The sequence below is a fragment of the Neovison vison genome, chromosome 2 (genome assembly GCF_020171115.1).
Source record: "Neovison vison isolate M4711 chromosome 2, ASM_NN_V1, whole genome shotgun sequence".
Classification (NCBI taxonomy): Eukaryota; Metazoa; Chordata; class Mammalia; order Carnivora; family Mustelidae; genus Neogale; species Neogale vison.
In genome coordinates this window covers 58,299,958-58,317,653 of record NC_058092.1, presented here as the reverse complement: position 1 = coordinate 58,317,653, position 17,696 = coordinate 58,299,958, and the positions used below count along the sequence as shown (strand labels likewise).

The 17,696-nt window shown below is 35.6% G+C and overlaps 1 protein-coding gene across 4 annotated transcripts in view; it reads right to left on the bottom strand.

The window, feature by feature from the left end:
- Positions 1 to 970: 970 nt before the first annotated feature.
- LRRC7 (leucine rich repeat containing 7) overlaps positions 971 to 17,696 on the bottom strand; it is a 562,518-nt gene continuing 545,792 nt past the window's right edge. For all 4 annotated transcript variants that reach the window (XM_044238453.1, XM_044238449.1, XM_044238451.1 and 1 more), the window contains one exon: positions 971 to 2,927. In XM_044238453.1, coding sequence (XP_044094388.1) covers positions 2,820 to 2,927 — 108 coding nt within the window. In that variant the 3' untranslated portion in view covers positions 971 to 2,819. The remainder of the gene's footprint in view (positions 2,928 to 17,696) is intronic.

Sequence of the window (17,696 nt, the reverse complement as noted above, 5' to 3'; positions counted from 1 at the left end):
GGAATTCTACCAGTACTTTTCGCTCCTTGATCTTTCCACCCTGATCTTTCCCATTCTCCTTCCTTGTGTCTTACTGATTCACCAGATTGAGATCGCTTCCTCAGCAGAAAGATCTCAGTAAAAATCAAAGACCAAGAGGCAAATCTATTGGAATCATCATGAATTTCACTCCTTTGTTGTCGTCGTTTTCCTTTTTTAAAAAGGCACACCTTTTACTTTTTTCCCCTTTTCTTTCTTTCTCTCTCTTTCTTTCTTTCTTTTGGTGGGAAGGGGTGGTTAGCATAAACCAGATTCTAATTTCAGGGAGCAAAGCCAATTACTCCAAAAGTCAATACTCAGAAATTAATGTATTTTTGGTTTTGGTCGCCTATGGAATAAATTAGATTTTTTAACCCCTCGAGTAATTAGTAATTTTTTTTCAATCAATCTAAAAAAAATGTCTCTTTTCATTATTACCTGTCTTTTCTCAGTATGCAGCATGGCAGAACAATTGACAATGAGGTGCTTTGAAACATCATATTTCTTTTTCAGTGGGTCAGGAACCCCATTTCTTTTCCTCATTTCCTGTAGAACAGTAAGGATGAGAGCCCTGGGCCAGGACAATGGTGTCCCATCAAGAGTGGAAGAGGTGTTTACTATGATCCTTGTAGCTCTGTGCCTCAGAAGCCTCTCCTGGAGCCCTGGGTCTGATGGGGAGACCTGACATAAGAGACGAGACTTGGGTGGTCCTCTGTCTGACTCTTCTTCGACCTCTCCCAGAACAGATTAAACAGAACTGATGGGATGAGTTGAGATGCTTCATTGCCAACACTACACCAGGAGTTTGTTTTTCTTTTAAGTGATCTTGTGAGGCCAGTGGGGGCCTCCATCTTGATTAATGATGATCATCCTATAATAGCAGCTGGAAACCACGGTACCACGGTTTGGTGTCAGTTTTTGACAAAGGAAATTAGGCTCTGAAAGACATTTCTCATCAGAAACTGTCGATATATTAAAATGCATTTAAAACTTACTTCTGGGAAACGTATTAAATAGGCCAATCATTTAATCATTTGCTAAATGTCAAACCCTATAAAACCATGGTATAATGTCACCCTGACGTAAAGCAACATCAAAATTAGTGCATCATCTATAAAGTAAAGTATCATTTGCCTTCAAGTGACAAATTCTATTGCCAAAAAATACCACTGTACTTCTAATAAGTGACACTCATTTTAATAGACCCTACAAAAATACAGTATTTTCAATGTCCCCATAAAACAGTTAACTTACAAATACTACTCTCAGAGCTTTGGTGACACCAGTACATGATACTATTGTGAAAATCCTAATAGAATACTTGAAACACTACCATGTAAACTAAATCCATTATACATATATATATATATATACATATATATATGTATATATATATATGGCTATGTGGAAATATGAGAGAGCATGCATACAACCAACTCTGGGAAATTCTTCTGGAATTTCAAATTAATATTTTAATCAAATTAATGACTAATATATAAAAGAAATATTTTTAAAGGATTATAAAATGAATTTTGATTATAGAGGAAACAATTGTAATGTAAAAATAACAAATTCTTTATTAACTATGCTTGTCTTTCTCTCAATAAGAGAACCCAGGATTATACTTTGAATCATTTTTGGAAAAAAAGTATTTTCTCTATTTTTGCCCACAAAAACAGGCACTGAAATTAATAATACAGGTAGACCACAGCTCTGAGAAATTATATTTGAAGTTTCATATTTAAATGCCAAAGTTTTTTAATCATCCACCATAATTTTCTAACAACAATCTTCCTTAATGATAAATTTTATCAATCTCCAAAACTCATTTTAAATTATTTAAAAGTAGCAAATTAGATAAAGCAACACACAAATAAATTCCACATTTACAAGTAAAGAAATCACATGGGCTACACTTTATAATCAACATAAACTTGAAAGAAATTAAGCAATATCTTTCCTGCCACCCATCATTCACTGCTTAAATTTGTGGTGAAAAAGATTTATCTGTAATGACCTTTAGTCTGTTTCTTAACTCTTTGTGTGTATTGTAATTAGCTAAACGCATTGAACAAATTAGTTTGTCCTATTTTTATTCCGGTCCCAGAGATAAATGGCTAATTTATGAAATATTTCACTCTGTGTTATGAGAATTTAGCAAATGAATATGGAACCAAATATAAACACTTTATACCATATGTACAGTTACTTTCATAAGGCATTATCATGTAATTTTTATTGAAAAAGATTCAATATAGTAAAGTCTTATTTTAAGATATAGTTTCTTTCTCAATCCGAGATGTTTAGTTTATGAAAATATTGTTTTTCTCTATATTCTTTTTGTATATATGCCAACATATACCTGTGCTAGAAATATTTTATGGGAATTACAATTCTTTATATTTGTATTTTCTATATAAAGGCATATACAACTTTGAGGCAGTGTTTCTGATGGAGAGCAGAATTCGTAAAGAGCTTGTATGTGCTTCCGTGCTCCGAAATTATATGAAATCCACTTCGAGAAGAAACTTATTTGATTAAAAAAACAAAAACAAAAACAAAAACAAAACTGCACCAATGCACAGCCAGAGGCTGACAAGTAAAACTAATACATAACCACATGAACATCATATTTATATAGTTAACATTTTTAAGGATGATCAGTGCTAACATATAATATTATACATTTGGCACTAATGTTTGCCATTGGTCCAGCAAATGGCAAAATTTGTTTCTATGTATAAATTTATTTTTGAACATTAGGTCTGGCTAGACGTATCTTCACTATTTATAAAAAATATTTAGACAGTAAGCTCACGTTGAATAACTAGGTCTACTGTGTTCTGGAAACTCTTCAGTAGTAATACAGCTTTTTCATGTTCCATATGTACAAAACTATGTCCATTTGCCTGTAAACACACAAATAAAACAGGGCAATCAATGCAAGATACTTGTTTGTAACCTCATCATTTTTTCTAATCCTAAGATTAAAGGGACTCTTGAGCAACCAAAAACTATTGGTTTTCAAAATTCATAATAGAATTGTAACTATGAAAACAGCTACTTAATTTCACCCAGCTTTGATTCAGTTTATTAACTCAACAAATATTTAATAAGCTTCTAGTACTTCCTAACTAAGACTGTCCTAGGCACTGTACTAATCATAGAGATGCCCTGGTGAATAACAGATAGATACATTTGAAATATGGCAGTTGTTCTGTGGTCGTTCTTTTTGTCTTGTTTTTACAGGTACTTAGTTGAGATGTTTTGGAAGTGTCCACCAGACTGGACCATTGCCTTCTTGCTATATAATTACTGAAAAGAACAATCCCATCAGCAAGGTGAAATATTTCACTCATGACACACATGGTTGCACACTTAGGGTCTTATTAGATCTTATTTTGGCTCATTGAAAAGTTCTTAGTTTATACATTTTTATATTTTTTTAAATTCCTTTTTTTAAAAAAAGGTTTTATTTATTTATTTGGGGGAGAGAGAGAGAGGGAAAGAGAGAGAAAGCACAATCAAGGAGACGGACAGAGAGAGAAGCAAGCTCCCCGCTGAGCAAAGAGTCCGATGCAAGGCTCCATCCCAGGACCCTGGAATCAGGACTCGAGCCAAAGGCAGATGCTTAACCAACTGAGCCACCCAGGCACCCCTACATTTTTTTTTTTTAAAGATTTTATTTATCTATTTGACAGAGAGATCACAAGTAGGCAGAGAGGCAGGCAGAGAGAGAGGGGGAAGCAGGCTCCCCGCTGAGCAGAGAGCCCAATGCGGGACTTGATCCCAGGACCCTGAGATCATGACCTGAGCCGAAGGCAGAGGCCTTAGCCCACTGAGCCACCCAGGCGCCACCACCCCTACATTTTTATATTAAAGTGATCATTTTCACTTCCCCATTGCTAAATGCAAGTATATTCATTATTTATACTGGTGGTTCTCAATGGCATCCAATATACCTAAGATATCCATCCCTCAGAGGTGAAGCACACTGATATTAGTAACAGTGAAAATGCCTGTCATCTTCTAGTTAAGAATCATCAGTCTAAGCATTCAAAATCCATTTTAAACACAGTTAGGCTAAGGTTAAAATTTTGGGATTCATCGGGTTAGTATTTGACTCTTCACATGCTTTTCTGCTATGAGTGCTCTTTTTTTCCTGTATTAAATTACAGCTTCTCTTGATTGAAATGATTTCTACTATTAATGTATAAAGAAGTGGATCCCCTAAAACTTCACTGCCATTAAGGCCCAAATAAAACACAACCTTACAGAAACTTGGTAGGAATAATTCTTGGAAACTCCATGACTAACAATTATGTAAGTTTTCCTCGCATCTGGGACTCCGTTGATTTGGAAGAGTCAGCCAAACTGACTAGGTGGCAAAGTACCAATAATAGAGCCAGTTAATTGGTTGACGTTTTCAGTTTTCAATTGACTGATACTAATTTGGGGAACCCATTGCCTTTGTAGTTTTACTTTTTTAATGCTTTTCTTAAAATATGATTAATATTTCAAATAACCACTCTAGATATTTCACTGCCTTTGGCTTTTTAAAATTTAAAACAACAGATCACAGTACTGTGTAGTCTTTATAACTTAGATGAAAGTCATCTGACACATTATATTTTATCAGTAGTTTGTTAAAATTGGTTGACTAATGATATGATTAAAAAAAAGGAGGTCCTAAAATACTGCATTTCTTAAACCACAATGCATCTAACAGGGAAAATACGAGGACACAGAAATGTAAAACCATGAAAGCCCATATTACTAGAAGTATACATTTGTTTGTTTGTTTTAAAGATTTTATTTATTTATTTGACAGACACAGCTAGAGAGGGAACAGAAGCAGTGGGTGTGGGAGAGAGAGAAGCAGGCTTCCTGCGGAGCAGGGAGACCGATGTGGGTCTTGATGTGGGGCTCAGTCCCAGGACCTCAGGATCGTGACCTGAGCCGAAGGCAGACACTTAACGATGCCCCCAAATTTATTTTGAATAGAAGACCCTCCTTCTCTCTCCCAACCTCCCTCCTCTCTCTAAAAATATTTATCTCCTTTAATGTATATAATAACATTTAATTAATGGAAATGCTTATCAAATTAGCATCAGCTGTTTTGGTGGCAGGAAATTATAGTTGGGTAGAACTTTGGGTTTGTTCCACAGCCCACATTTCTTGCTTCAGTTGTAGTTAAAACCAGAGAATTGGATTCCATGTGATGTTATTTCTAGTCAGATGAAGATGTGGGATAGAGAACACAGCATATGGTGCATTCTTCTTTTTATTCTCAATCTGTATCTGACATCAGGAAAATAGCAACTTGGGTGAAATGTATGCTTTTTCCATTGTATTTTTTTTTAAAGATTTTATTTATTTATTTGACAGAGAGAAATCACAAGTAGATGGAGAGGCAGGCAGAGAGAGAGAGGGAAGCAGGCTCCCTGCTGAGCAGAGAGCCCGATGCGGGACTCGATCCCAGGACCCTGAGATCATGACCTGAGCCGAAGGCAGCGGCTTAACCCACTGAGCCACCCAGGCGCCCCTCCACTGTATTTTTGAGGAATATACTAACTGCCTTAATGTCCCCAATTTGACCAAAAGACATACCTGAGTTGTGAATTAAATTTATTTATTTATGTATTTACTTACTTATTTTAAGCAAGCTCAATGCCCAATGTGGGGCCGGAACTCACAACCCAGAGAGCAAGAGTTGCATGCTGTATTGACTGAGCCAGCTAGGTGCTCCTAAATTTAATTTTAATAATGGAATTCTTAAATGTCCTTAATAATAACTTTGTGAATGCTTAGATTTCTCTATCGGAAGACTCAAAACCTAGAGTTGCAATAAACTCCAAACCCACCAAGAATTTTCAGGGAATTGTTTGCAATTTCAGTATCTTAGTGTTTCAGAGAAAAGGAATTCTCTAGGTTTGGAGGTCGTGAATGGTATATTGTCCACCATTAGACATCACCATTCCTGGTTTTAGGAACTACCAGTACCAAAATAATATCAATTTTAAGAGCACAAGTGGCAGAGAGCCCAGATAGCAAATTAATCACGGCTGTTAATTTTGAATGATACTTTTATCAAAAGGTCTTCAGAAAAGGGTGTTTCACTTCTATCATTTTTTTCTTCTTTTTTTTTTTTTCAATCAAAAACCCCTGTTATATTAACTGTGCTCAAGGCGTTGTGCCTGGCAGTGGGGATAGGAATAAGAAAGAGATGAGACAGGGAAGGCTCCCTTTAAAAAAGTAACCATCCCGAAGGGGAAATTAGCCATGGACATAATGTAAAATAATGTAGAAAATGCCTTACCCATAGAAGGCACTCAACAACTGAATTATCACCAGAAGAGATAAATAAAGTACTAGGGTAGCTCAGTGGAACAGAAAGGGAAGAGGGAAAATTTTCAGGGACCCGATTTCTCTGAGGTGAATTAGAAGAGTTTTCCCCATACTCACACCTGGCAAGAGTGTGGTTAACGAAAGGGCCACAATCTTGTCTCACTCAAGCCTAGAGCCTCCTCCAGCTCTAGACATGTGAACAGTTGGCTCTTTCAAGTAAATTCTTCAACAATCCGTGTAAGGAAAAGAATTTTAAGATGATCTCAGTATGAAATCATTTTTATGAGAATTTAAAAATAAAATTATCAGTGAACTTGGACCCTAGGCTTTAGCATAGGAAAGAACCATAAAAATAAGCTAATGTGTGTGTGAGTTGGTGGGGGGGTTGATGAAAGCTGGGGTTAGTTTGTAGATTATTTTCTTCAAAATGAAGAGAGATAGCCCAATATGTGAAATATTTAAACAAAACCTCTCTGGAGAGATAGAAAGAGGCAGTAAGAGAGTGAGAGAATGAGAGAGTGAGGGCAAGGATATTCTAGGCTAATGCTCTTATTTTGTCAGTGAAAGAGATACACCTCAGGGAGGCCAAGCCACCTGACTAAGGCCACACATCCAGGGCTGAATAATCTGACACCATAATATTTGTTCTTATTATTTCTTTCAATACTTCACTAAAATAAGAAGACCACGGTTTCTTCCATTGATCTGAACTGACATTTCATTGATTATGATAAAATAATAACCATTTCCCCCTTAAAATTGTTGCTATATCATCTCCTGACATAATTTGTTCTTTACAGAGATTGCAAAACCTTAATTCTCATTCAGATTCCTCTCAGGATTAACATAAGTCATTCCAAAAATACTGGTAGAAATAACATTTGGTCCTAAATTAGAATCTCCAGAAATGCTGAACCTCTCATTCTTATTATAGTGTTAACTCTGGCTTAATTGGGTTTTTGTAGCCATATGTGAGCTTTCTCTCTCAAAAGTGGAAAGACTAAGTCAAGCTATCTGCTAGGACAGTGCCAGGAAAGTTGGGAGGAAATGGATTAAAAAAGGAGAAAACTTTTAGGGTAGAATCTATAAATTTGGCATTTAATTGAACAAGGGTAGAAGAAACAAACAATCAGATTGTGATATCATTAACGGAAAATGAAAACAAAGTAATAGCTTCGTTGGGAAGACAATGGGGTTTGTGGCCATGGCAATGCATGCAAAGGAAATGTTGATCATATACTTAGAAACAAGAGACTGGAGTTCAGGAAGGAGGTCAGGGTGGCAGCATTAGCGACAGAGGTTAGGCTTTACTGTGGTATTCACCACAGGGAATGCTGAGAGATTTATCAGAAGATAAATTTAAAAGGGAGCATTGTGAAAGAAGGGAAATCAAACCAGGGGAGTGGGATTGGGTTGCAGCTTGTGACATTTAGAGCAAAGCTGAAAGATAGCATTTGCTGTTGCCCTGGGCATCTAGGAAAATCTGCCTGAGGTAAGAGGGCCTAATCCTTCCTGCAGGAGGATGGCAGAAAGCTGGCTCCAACTCAGTGGCCTAATTGAAGAACAAGATCTCAGCGGACAGAGGCAGGGAGGGGAGAAAACAGGACAGAGGGGCTCCTGGGAGATCCAGACAGAAGGATAACAGGGAAGAGTGAGCAGGAAGGGGATCATGGTACTGTGCTCACAAAAGCTGCAGAAAATCCAAGAGAATCAAATCTTTTCCAGTGGCCCCGATGAACCCTAGCTTGCTGCAGCAGAGAGGGGAAAAAAAAACAGGGAAAAGATAAAGCTTGCTGAAGTCTGGCTTTGTATCTGGCTCAGTTTCCAATAAAACTGGCTTCAAGATGTTCTGAACCACCATCTGGGCTCTGATTCAAGGCTAGAAAGATCCCGCGTATAAACTAGCTTTAATATCGCTTTAAACCATCAGCTTTTCGTTTTCATGCTTTGTAGTGACAAATGAGAGCTCTACACTTGGAGACTCAAGTGCAGAGCCGATTTCCCAGAAGGAAATAAGCAGGGTGATAACTTAGATCACTGAGTCAAATAAACATCAGGACTCTACCGGTAATTTTAGTCCCCAGAAATATCTGGTATCTAAAAACCAGAGCTTTCGGAAACCTCAAGAGGCTTATTTAAAACGCCACAACTAGGGACTATCTGGGAATGTCTTCAAATACCAGGAGAACTCTGAAAGATCAGAAAGCACGTTATCTTAGAAAGTTTATTAAAGATTAAATGGGTTAATGTATGCAAAGGCATACATCGGAACCTCCAACTGGTCTGGCACACTTTGCCTGACACACTACGAACCAGTGAAATAAACCCACTACTAATTAATATTACTTCACTATTACTTTCTTGAGTTTTCATTAAGTCACAAGAATAGAAGGACAAAATGTCAGATGGGACCACCTTTTTCTTGTTTAGTTAACCCTATTTTTTTTTTTTTTTTAAAGATGAAAATGTGAGGATCGGAGATAATACATGAAGTATCCAGGCTCACAGAGCTAGTGACTAGGTGGGCATTTATGTTACAGTAGTCAGCTCAGTAACTTGGCACAATCCGTTTCATTGGATGTTGTGAGATTGTTAATGAATGTTTTAGGTTCATTAAATGAGTTGAATTTTTAATATGAATTGAGCCATTTCTTGACATGGAACATTGGGTTAGGCCTGTTGTGGGGGGAAACAATGACAAAAGGGGTTGGAAGAGGGGTTTGAATGAAAGGAGATAAAATTTCAGTTCAAGAGAACCTTCTTTTTCCATTGTTAGGACTGAAGAGCAAAGGGAATTTATATTGTTGAAATGAATTTTGCTATCTGGCTCACATCTTGGATAATTCAGACAGGAAATCAGAAAATTACATTACTACGTTTGTGTAGGGATTTTCCAATTAAAAAGAATATGAGAAGGATCATAATATTTCACCTAGTAGTATTTTGTGGTTGTCTTATGTGTATGAATGGAAAAAGAGCTGAGGAAGTAGAGGTTACTACTAGGCAATATTTTTGAGGGCAGGTTATAAATCCAATGATGCTTTCAAAAGTAAATGTAGGGGCGCCTGGGTGGCTCAGTCGGTAGGTCTGCCTTTGGCTCAGGTCATGATCTCAGGGTCCTGGGATCAAGCCCCATACTGGACTCCCTGCTCCTTGGAGAGTCTGCTTGTCCCTCTCCCTTAGTCCCTGCTCATGTGCTCTCTCTCTAGCTCACTCTTTCTGTCAAATAAATAAATAAAAAAAGATCTTCAAAACATTTTTAAAAAAGAAAAGAAAATGTGTATAATCTACATTTGTGCATTTGATATTTTGAATATATGAGTATTATAAATGCAAAAAATAATTTGAAAAATCAATGCTAAATTAACGAAACTTTAAAATACATTGTCAAAGTTGGTCACATATATGTTTTATATAAACATAGTCTATTATAAATGTGTGCACTTTAGGGGAAATAGCAATTTAATGAAAAATGAGAAATAAATGAAATGGCTTATTAAGTTAAAATGAAGTTAATAAGAAAAAAATTCAGGTAGGAAAAGATATTCTGAAAGTTTTATGCTTCGAGAATATATAAGTAATGGACTTGGCTTTAGCTGATTTGAAAGTATAAAGGAACATTTTATTGTATAATCTTGCTATTGTTTCTAGGAGATATCCTGCCTTTTTAAAATTCCACTTGACATTGGTGCCATAAAATGTTTTTTATTTGTCCCTTTGCATGATTTAGACATGGAAAGATGGAAAGTTAATGAAAATCATATTTACAATTAAAACAAAAAGTAGAGCTTTGCAATTAGGGCCCATCAGTTTACTGTAAAGCCTACTTGGTTTTTGGATTCCATCCTCTTGTTCCTTCCAAGATTTATCTTTGATTTCCTTCTGGTAACTCTTTTGTTAAATGGGTAAATTATGGATGTTTATACTACAGAAATTCTACAGAGGATGCTGTAATTCTCCCAGGAATTTTGTTGTATCCTTATTATTCAAAGTTTTAATTTTAAAAACTAATTGCTAAGAAGGCTTGGCCACAGGGTTGGTGGTATTTTCCAGTAAGGAGGACAGCATGACTCCTTTAGAATCCAAAAAAGAAATGGGATTAGGGACTAGGTGAGTGATTCTTGGTTGATTGAAACTCACCCTCAGGACAAACATTTAAAAGAGGCAGTATACATTATTTTGTACATAGATATACATTAGTACATTAACATCTCTAAAAGCCTATAACTCTTGGAATGAGGGAAAACTAAAAAATACAGCAATCGTATTAGAGCTACAAGGGCAAGCCTTCTTGGTGTTTGATCCTGATAGCCAGACATTATGAGGAACAGTGGGAATCTTAAATAATCATAATTATGTTTCACATTAGCTACCTGGAATTCAGTCTCATTTCAGAGTTTTAATCTGATAGAGTACTCTCATTAAATACTGGCATATATTTGGAGCTGAAAATACTGCATAATCAATACTACCTTGACTTGAAGCCAAGTCATTTGAAAAATTTTCCTTTCTATCAAAAATCTGAACTATAGACCTTAAATTCTTGGAGAGTTCCCATGAAAAATTTACATTGCACTTCTTAAATGTGAGAAAGGTTGAAGTCTTAATGGCTTTTACTGAAGTATTAAAAAAACTTCATAGAATTAAGCATAAATAAGAATTTTTCTTTTATCTTAAGTGCACACACGTACTGCAGTTTGAATGTTTCATGAATTCTGGCTCAAAAAAAGACATGGCAAACTAGAATAGACTCAACTACAGACTTTGTCAATTATTTGTTTAGGAATTTGGGCAAGGAACTGGTAATGAGTAGTAATTCTGAAGACATTTACTTATTATTTATCTGCTCTGATTTTAGAATGCCCGTTTTCTTCTTATCAAGTGTGTTGAATGAACATCTCTAACAAATGAATTCCTTACCTTGGTTTGCAAAGCAATTCCCTGACAAGCTATACTTTATTTCTTTTTAAAGAAATAGAAACTGCAAAATGAACAGAACTGCAAAATGAATCTCTCATTTTCAGGAGGCTTGTGGAGCCCTGTTGGTCTCTGTGGGGTAGAGCACTCACTCTTAAAAGAGGACAGACTGGAAGTTGCTTTTATTAAATGTTGAAGTCATCTTCTTTCCTTTCTTCTTCATTCATTTTCTGCTCAGATAATTTTGGGCATGTCTACTTCCTGGGCTAGGTTAGGTAAAGCCCGGGACTTAGCTATAGTCTATTACATTGTTCACATTGCTTGGCACAGTACTCCCTACACAATGGGCATTCAATACATGTTTTCCAAATATGTAAATAGAAAATCTGATGCATATGATGCTATCAATCAAATTTGTTCCACTGGAATCAGTACTGTATAATGTAAGAAGCTCAAAGAAGTCATTTAGCCTCTGTCAATAGTAGATATCTTGCAGAATTGTTGCCTGATATAAATGGCACAATATAGGTGCTTAATTGTTCTTTTTATTTCAGCCAAATTATGGAAGTTAGAGCTAGTCTAATGAACTTAACTTGTTCTTATTGGTTTTCCTGTTTTACTTACTCTATATAATATTCCTGCTTTGATTCACAATATGTAAATTAAACTCAATCTTTTATTAATTTACTGAACTGAATTTCATAAATTGAATGAGATATGTAGTGAAACTCTGGCATATAACACATTTTTAAAAAATTACATATACATTTTTAAAAAATTATTTATTGTCTTCTAATCAAATTGTATTAAAAATCTTATTCTTCAAATGTATTACATCATTAAAAGCAATAATTTCTCTGAACATTAAGAATTATGTGATTACTGACCCTTTCCCCCAACCTTTTCCCCAACCTCTCTGATGTTTTTGATTTTCAACCACCAAGTAAGATCAACTAAAGAACTCATTTGACTTTGTTGGAAAATGCTTTAATGAAATTTCCAGATAGCTTAAGTTCATTTTTTTAAGGGTCCCATACTTCATTTTAACCATAACGAAAATTTCTCACTTGAGTTTTTGTAGCTTTTTTGGGAGAAATTTTTAAAAATTCAGAGACATGAATATACTCTAACCCATTCCAGATGACTCATGATGATAATTATGAACATGAACACTGTGGGATAAAGCCGTGGGCCCAGTTAGAAGCTTCTGTAAGAAACATTTCTCAAAGTGTATTCTGTGGAGGTAGTTAGTTAATGTTGTTCATAAAGAGGGCTGTATGGTTAAATATTTTGGGACATGTAAGTTTGTAAGATTTCTCAGGTTCTGAAATTCTTAATACATTGTGAAATCCTGAAACAAGGGATAGAATCTCAGATAGCTCTGAAACTTCTTTGAGTAAGGAACTCCTTTCAAAAAAGATACTGTAAGGGGTGCCATTGGGAAACACTCTATAGTCTATACTGAATGACACTGCTGTACTCTTTGAATTTTGGTTCTATCTTTTAAAGGAAGGAAGTTTCTCTCTCTTCTTGGACAATGAAACTGTTAGCTATGACTTTTGCTTCTGGCTATGTGCCTGGATCCAGAGGCTTTCCCCTGGGTGGTCTGGAAAGCGAGGTAAGACATTCCAAGTATGAAATAAAGTCTTTTTTTTTTTTAGTGAAAGGCATGAAATTTAGTGCATGGACTTTGTGACATTAATTATGGCTTCTCGGAAGCTCTTTGCTTTGAGATTGTTGAAGAAATAAACTTTAGCTAAGTAAGATAATACTGTTAGCAGCTAACCACACCTACTGGTCTTTCGAAGAAGCATAGAACTTCCATTCAGACAAGGAAGGCTTGATCCAGTGGCCAAATACAGACACAGTACTCTGTCTCTGTATATAGTAGATTCAGGCCTCTGCGGACGTTTTAGTTAGACTTTAGAGAAGGCTAAACGTTCTTCTCACCTCCTCAGCCTTGTAAGCTGTGTCTTAGTACCTCCTCCCTACCTGCATCCCCATTCCAAGCCCTCTGCAGGTTTCAGTTCTCCACCTCAGGGCAAAACCTTTTCTTTTTTTATGCCTGTGGTCTCCCTCTCCAGTATTCTCTTTGAACTCCACACTAGCTCATTCTGACGGAAGTCTCTCCCCTCTGCTCCTGAACACTGCTGCCAGGTTAACCCAGTTAGTCCTTCTGCTCATCCTTCTTTTTCCTCTCTGTTAAGCCTGGAGTAACTCCTGCTCCATCAAGAGTAAACTCTCTTGATAAGGCACTCTGAGCCAACAACCTACAAACGGCTGACTAAAATTTCAGACACGTATTCATTCAGAGTGGGTTCTTGATTTGTCTATATGAATTGCAGAACCAGGTTTTTTTAAGACTAGAAAAAAAGGGGAAATACTTGATTTGTTCGAATTACATCTCTTTGATTATTCTATTTGGGTATCTTAGAGATATAGTCATCGACGAGGAATATATTTTGGAAAACACTTAAAATTATGGTACAGTAGAAGAGACTCTGAAATGATCTTCAATTAGGTATGATATTAGTATACCTTATATGAGAAAACTGTTTTGATAACTGGTAAAACCTGGATGTTATTGACAAGTATTTATAAATTATTTACTTTTGTTTCTCCTGCCAAATTAGCCTCCTGTCCAAGGGAAGGGGGGGGCAGGTAAATGAAGAGGATAGGGTTTGACTACAGTGATATAATAGAATATTATGTAAGGAATATGTAAATATGTAAATATGATATGTAACATAATGTGTAATGTACTTACAAATGAGTGTTAGGCTATAACTATGAACCATGTTAACTATCAAGTACAATAAATTCCTTTTTTCCAGTCTATTCATCTTTTCAACAGAGTAACTATAATTAATAGATTTTCTGTACTTTAATATATTTTGAATTTAAAATGCATAATAAATTAGATTGGATTTTTTAATTGGAAAGAACATTAGAGAAAAACTATGATGTTAAACCAACAAAGTTACCACTTCAAAAATGGTCAATATTGGCAAATTCACATGGTTCAATCTAATAACATTTTTTTTTATGATGCATGTGCTCACATTTGTTCTCTCTCACCCCTGTGTGCTTTGACTTTGTGGAGAAGGTGGGTGGGGCTGGGAGGGATCAGTTTTCTCAGCCTGATGGCTAGCTCCTCCTCCAAAGGGTCTTAAAGCAACATGACTCGCTAAACACAGTAGGTCATATGAATATATTCATTAATTATAGTGTATTTATTCTGAGAAAATGAACAGTAAAAGGATGGAAACATCATGTGAATATGTCTTAATTAAGATTATCTTTTTTAAAACTAACTCATAATTTTAATTTAAGCTTTCTCTTTGAATTATATTTATAAAGTGATTTGTGAAAAATAAAAGTCCTTAAAGTGTATACGTGATTATTTGATTGTTTGAGAACATAATATTTCTTTCCATTTTTATGTCTCTCTTTCTTATTGATACTCTACTGTTAGATTATTCAATTCATTCTTGAACTTGTAATTTTTCAGTGTTCCAAGATCCATTGTTTATGTACCAAACCCAGTGCTCCATGCAATACCTGCCTTCCTTAATACCCACCACCAGGCTCACCCAACGCCCACTCCCTGCCCTCCAAAACCCTGTTTGTTTCTCAGAATCCACAGTCTCTCATGGTTTGTCTCCCTCTCTGATTTTCCCCAACTCACTTTTCCTCTCCATCATGATCTCTTAAAAAAGAAAAAAGATTATCTCTTAATGCACACCTCTTTATGTAATTCCAGTAACATGTTCATGATCCCATAACAGAATAAGAAGAGATAGTGGGTAAAAAGAGTTATAGACAAAGAAAGAGAAAGCTCTTCTATAATAAATTAGGGGCTTGGGGGAGATTTGGGAAACGTGTATCTTTTTTGCTATTTGCTACTGGGTTAGATCAAACCCCGCAACTGCCATCACTTAGGAGGCTCATTCATTGCAGGGGGTTTTTTGTTGTTGTTGTTATTGTTGTAGTTGTTTATTTCTTTGTTCCTTTTACCTTGATTTTCTAGGCTGCTACATTGTCATCAAAGCTAGTAAACAAATTTGCTCCAGGGATAACATATTTTAAGGATCTTCTAAATGAAAGGCAACTCATTTTTTCCAGTGTTCTTTAAACAAAGAGCCAATAGCTTTATAGACAAAAATACAATTTGCCCTCTTAACATCTGATGCTGACAATGATTTCAGTTTAGAATTAGCCATTCTTATCTCTTTCAGAAAGTATAATTAGCCACTTGTGCTTTTTAACTAGTATGAGTGAAACTGTAAATATAGTAATTTGTCTGATTATGGTCTATGTGCTTTTTTCTTTTGCTGAAAATGGACTTTGATTTTATTGTACTAGATACAAATGAGTTCTAGAGCAAAAATAAAGTGCTGCACCTTTTCTAGTCATTTGTGGAGTGAAGAGCCAACCCAGGTGCAGCTCTCCTGCAGTGGTTTTTACAGATTGAGTTTATAATTCCTTCCTACTTCTTGCATTAGGAATTGATTTCTCGGTGCGCTTTGCCATTGCTGTATACCTCTTAGGGACTAGAAATATTCAACCCTCATGTCCCCCCATGAAATCCTTCTAGAATTGCATAGTCAGGAAAGAGTATTCTAACCCTGCAACTAGACACTAACTGAATTCTCATTTCCCTTCTCCAGGATATCTATATTCATCTATACTGATTATCTATCTATCATCTATCACTTGTCTATAGATATATGGATATATAACATTTTAACATATAACACATACATTTAACATTCATATATATATACACATATTATTCACATATATACACATGTGTATGTATGTGCATGTGTGTGTGTGTGTGTGTGTGTGTGTGTATATATATATATATATATATAAAATATTTTCTGAATCTGAGAGAAAAACCTTTCTTTTGCCAACTCTGTCATGGATGAAGGCTACTCCCAAACTGTCTCAAGCTATGGAAGGCCTCTCTAACCGGTATGGCATTCAAATAGATCAGAGATCTGAGATTAACTAGCTACATTTTTTTTCAGATTCAGAGGTTCAAAATAACTTCTTTGAAATTCAGTAGAGGAAAAGACTATCCACTTCTTCTGCTAAACAACAGCATTTACCAAGTGTTAGAGAACTACACTGTGAATTTATTCTCAACTGTTTTTCATGGAAATTTATAGAATTATTGAACAGTTGAATTTTGAAGCTGAGGGGACATCAGTTAATATAATATAATATAATATAAACCACAGTTCATTTACACATAATAATTGTGAGTCCTGTAGACATGATATAAAATGCTTAAGATCAGAGAGCTAGTTAGGAAGTAAAAAATATAGAACTTCCATAACCAAATGGTAAAAATAAATTCAGAATATTTTATGTGTCTTTTATGTTTCAAGATTTTAACTCTAAAGATCAACTGCTGGCTTGGTCTTCTGCCTGCATGGAATGGACTCAAATCTGCTGGATGCTATTTCTATTGTGACATTGTCACAGGTTCAAGCAACCTGTGGTCTTCAGAGAATTATTATTTTTGAAAACTTGAGTTTTCATGATCTTCCTAGTTCATTTAAAATATTTCTGAGAATAAAATATTAAGGCTATATATATAATATATAAAAATATAAGTATAGGGGCGCCTGGGTGGCTCAGTGGGTTAAGCCGCTGCCTTCGGCTCAGGTCATGATCTCAGGGTCCTGGGATCAAGTCCCGCATCGGGCTCTCTGCTCAGCAGGGAGCCTGCTTCCCTCTCTCTCTCTGCCTGCCTCTCCATCTACTTGTGATTTCTCTCTGTCAAATAAATAAATAAAATCCTTAAAAAAAATATATATATATATAAGTATATACGATTATATAGGATTTCTACTTCTCTAGGAGTTTTTGAAAGTGTTCAGTAAATAAAAGATAGAATATCTCCTTAGAGCTGAGTTGTGTGGGGTCCTTGCATTGCTGTAACTGTTTGTAGTCTAACAAGAAGGTTCCTTTCCCACATGTCCTATCTTCTCAATGTCCCTGTATCTTCAATATATTATGTGGAACTATTTCATAATTGCTTCAGTGGTTAAATATCTAAAATGTCAGATAGTTCCACCTAGTTATATAGTGGATAATTTCAGGGTAATAAGTCAAAACACTGAATCTTAAATAAACTGATGATATTTAAGGGCCTTTCTCTGAAATGTAGGAAATGACTAAGCAGAAGTGAATTCAGAGAGGATAAAGACAGCAAAATGGTTACACCAAGAGTTTTCTTAACTGTTTTCTGGAGTGACCCTTTTCTGTTACATAGAGCTTTAAGTTAGAAAGTCCTTTCCATCAGACAGTACATTTTAATAAGTCACCTTATATTTGGTAAACATCTGTTCAAGTATTTGAGAAGGGCGAGTAGGGGCATACAACCATGCATTTCACAG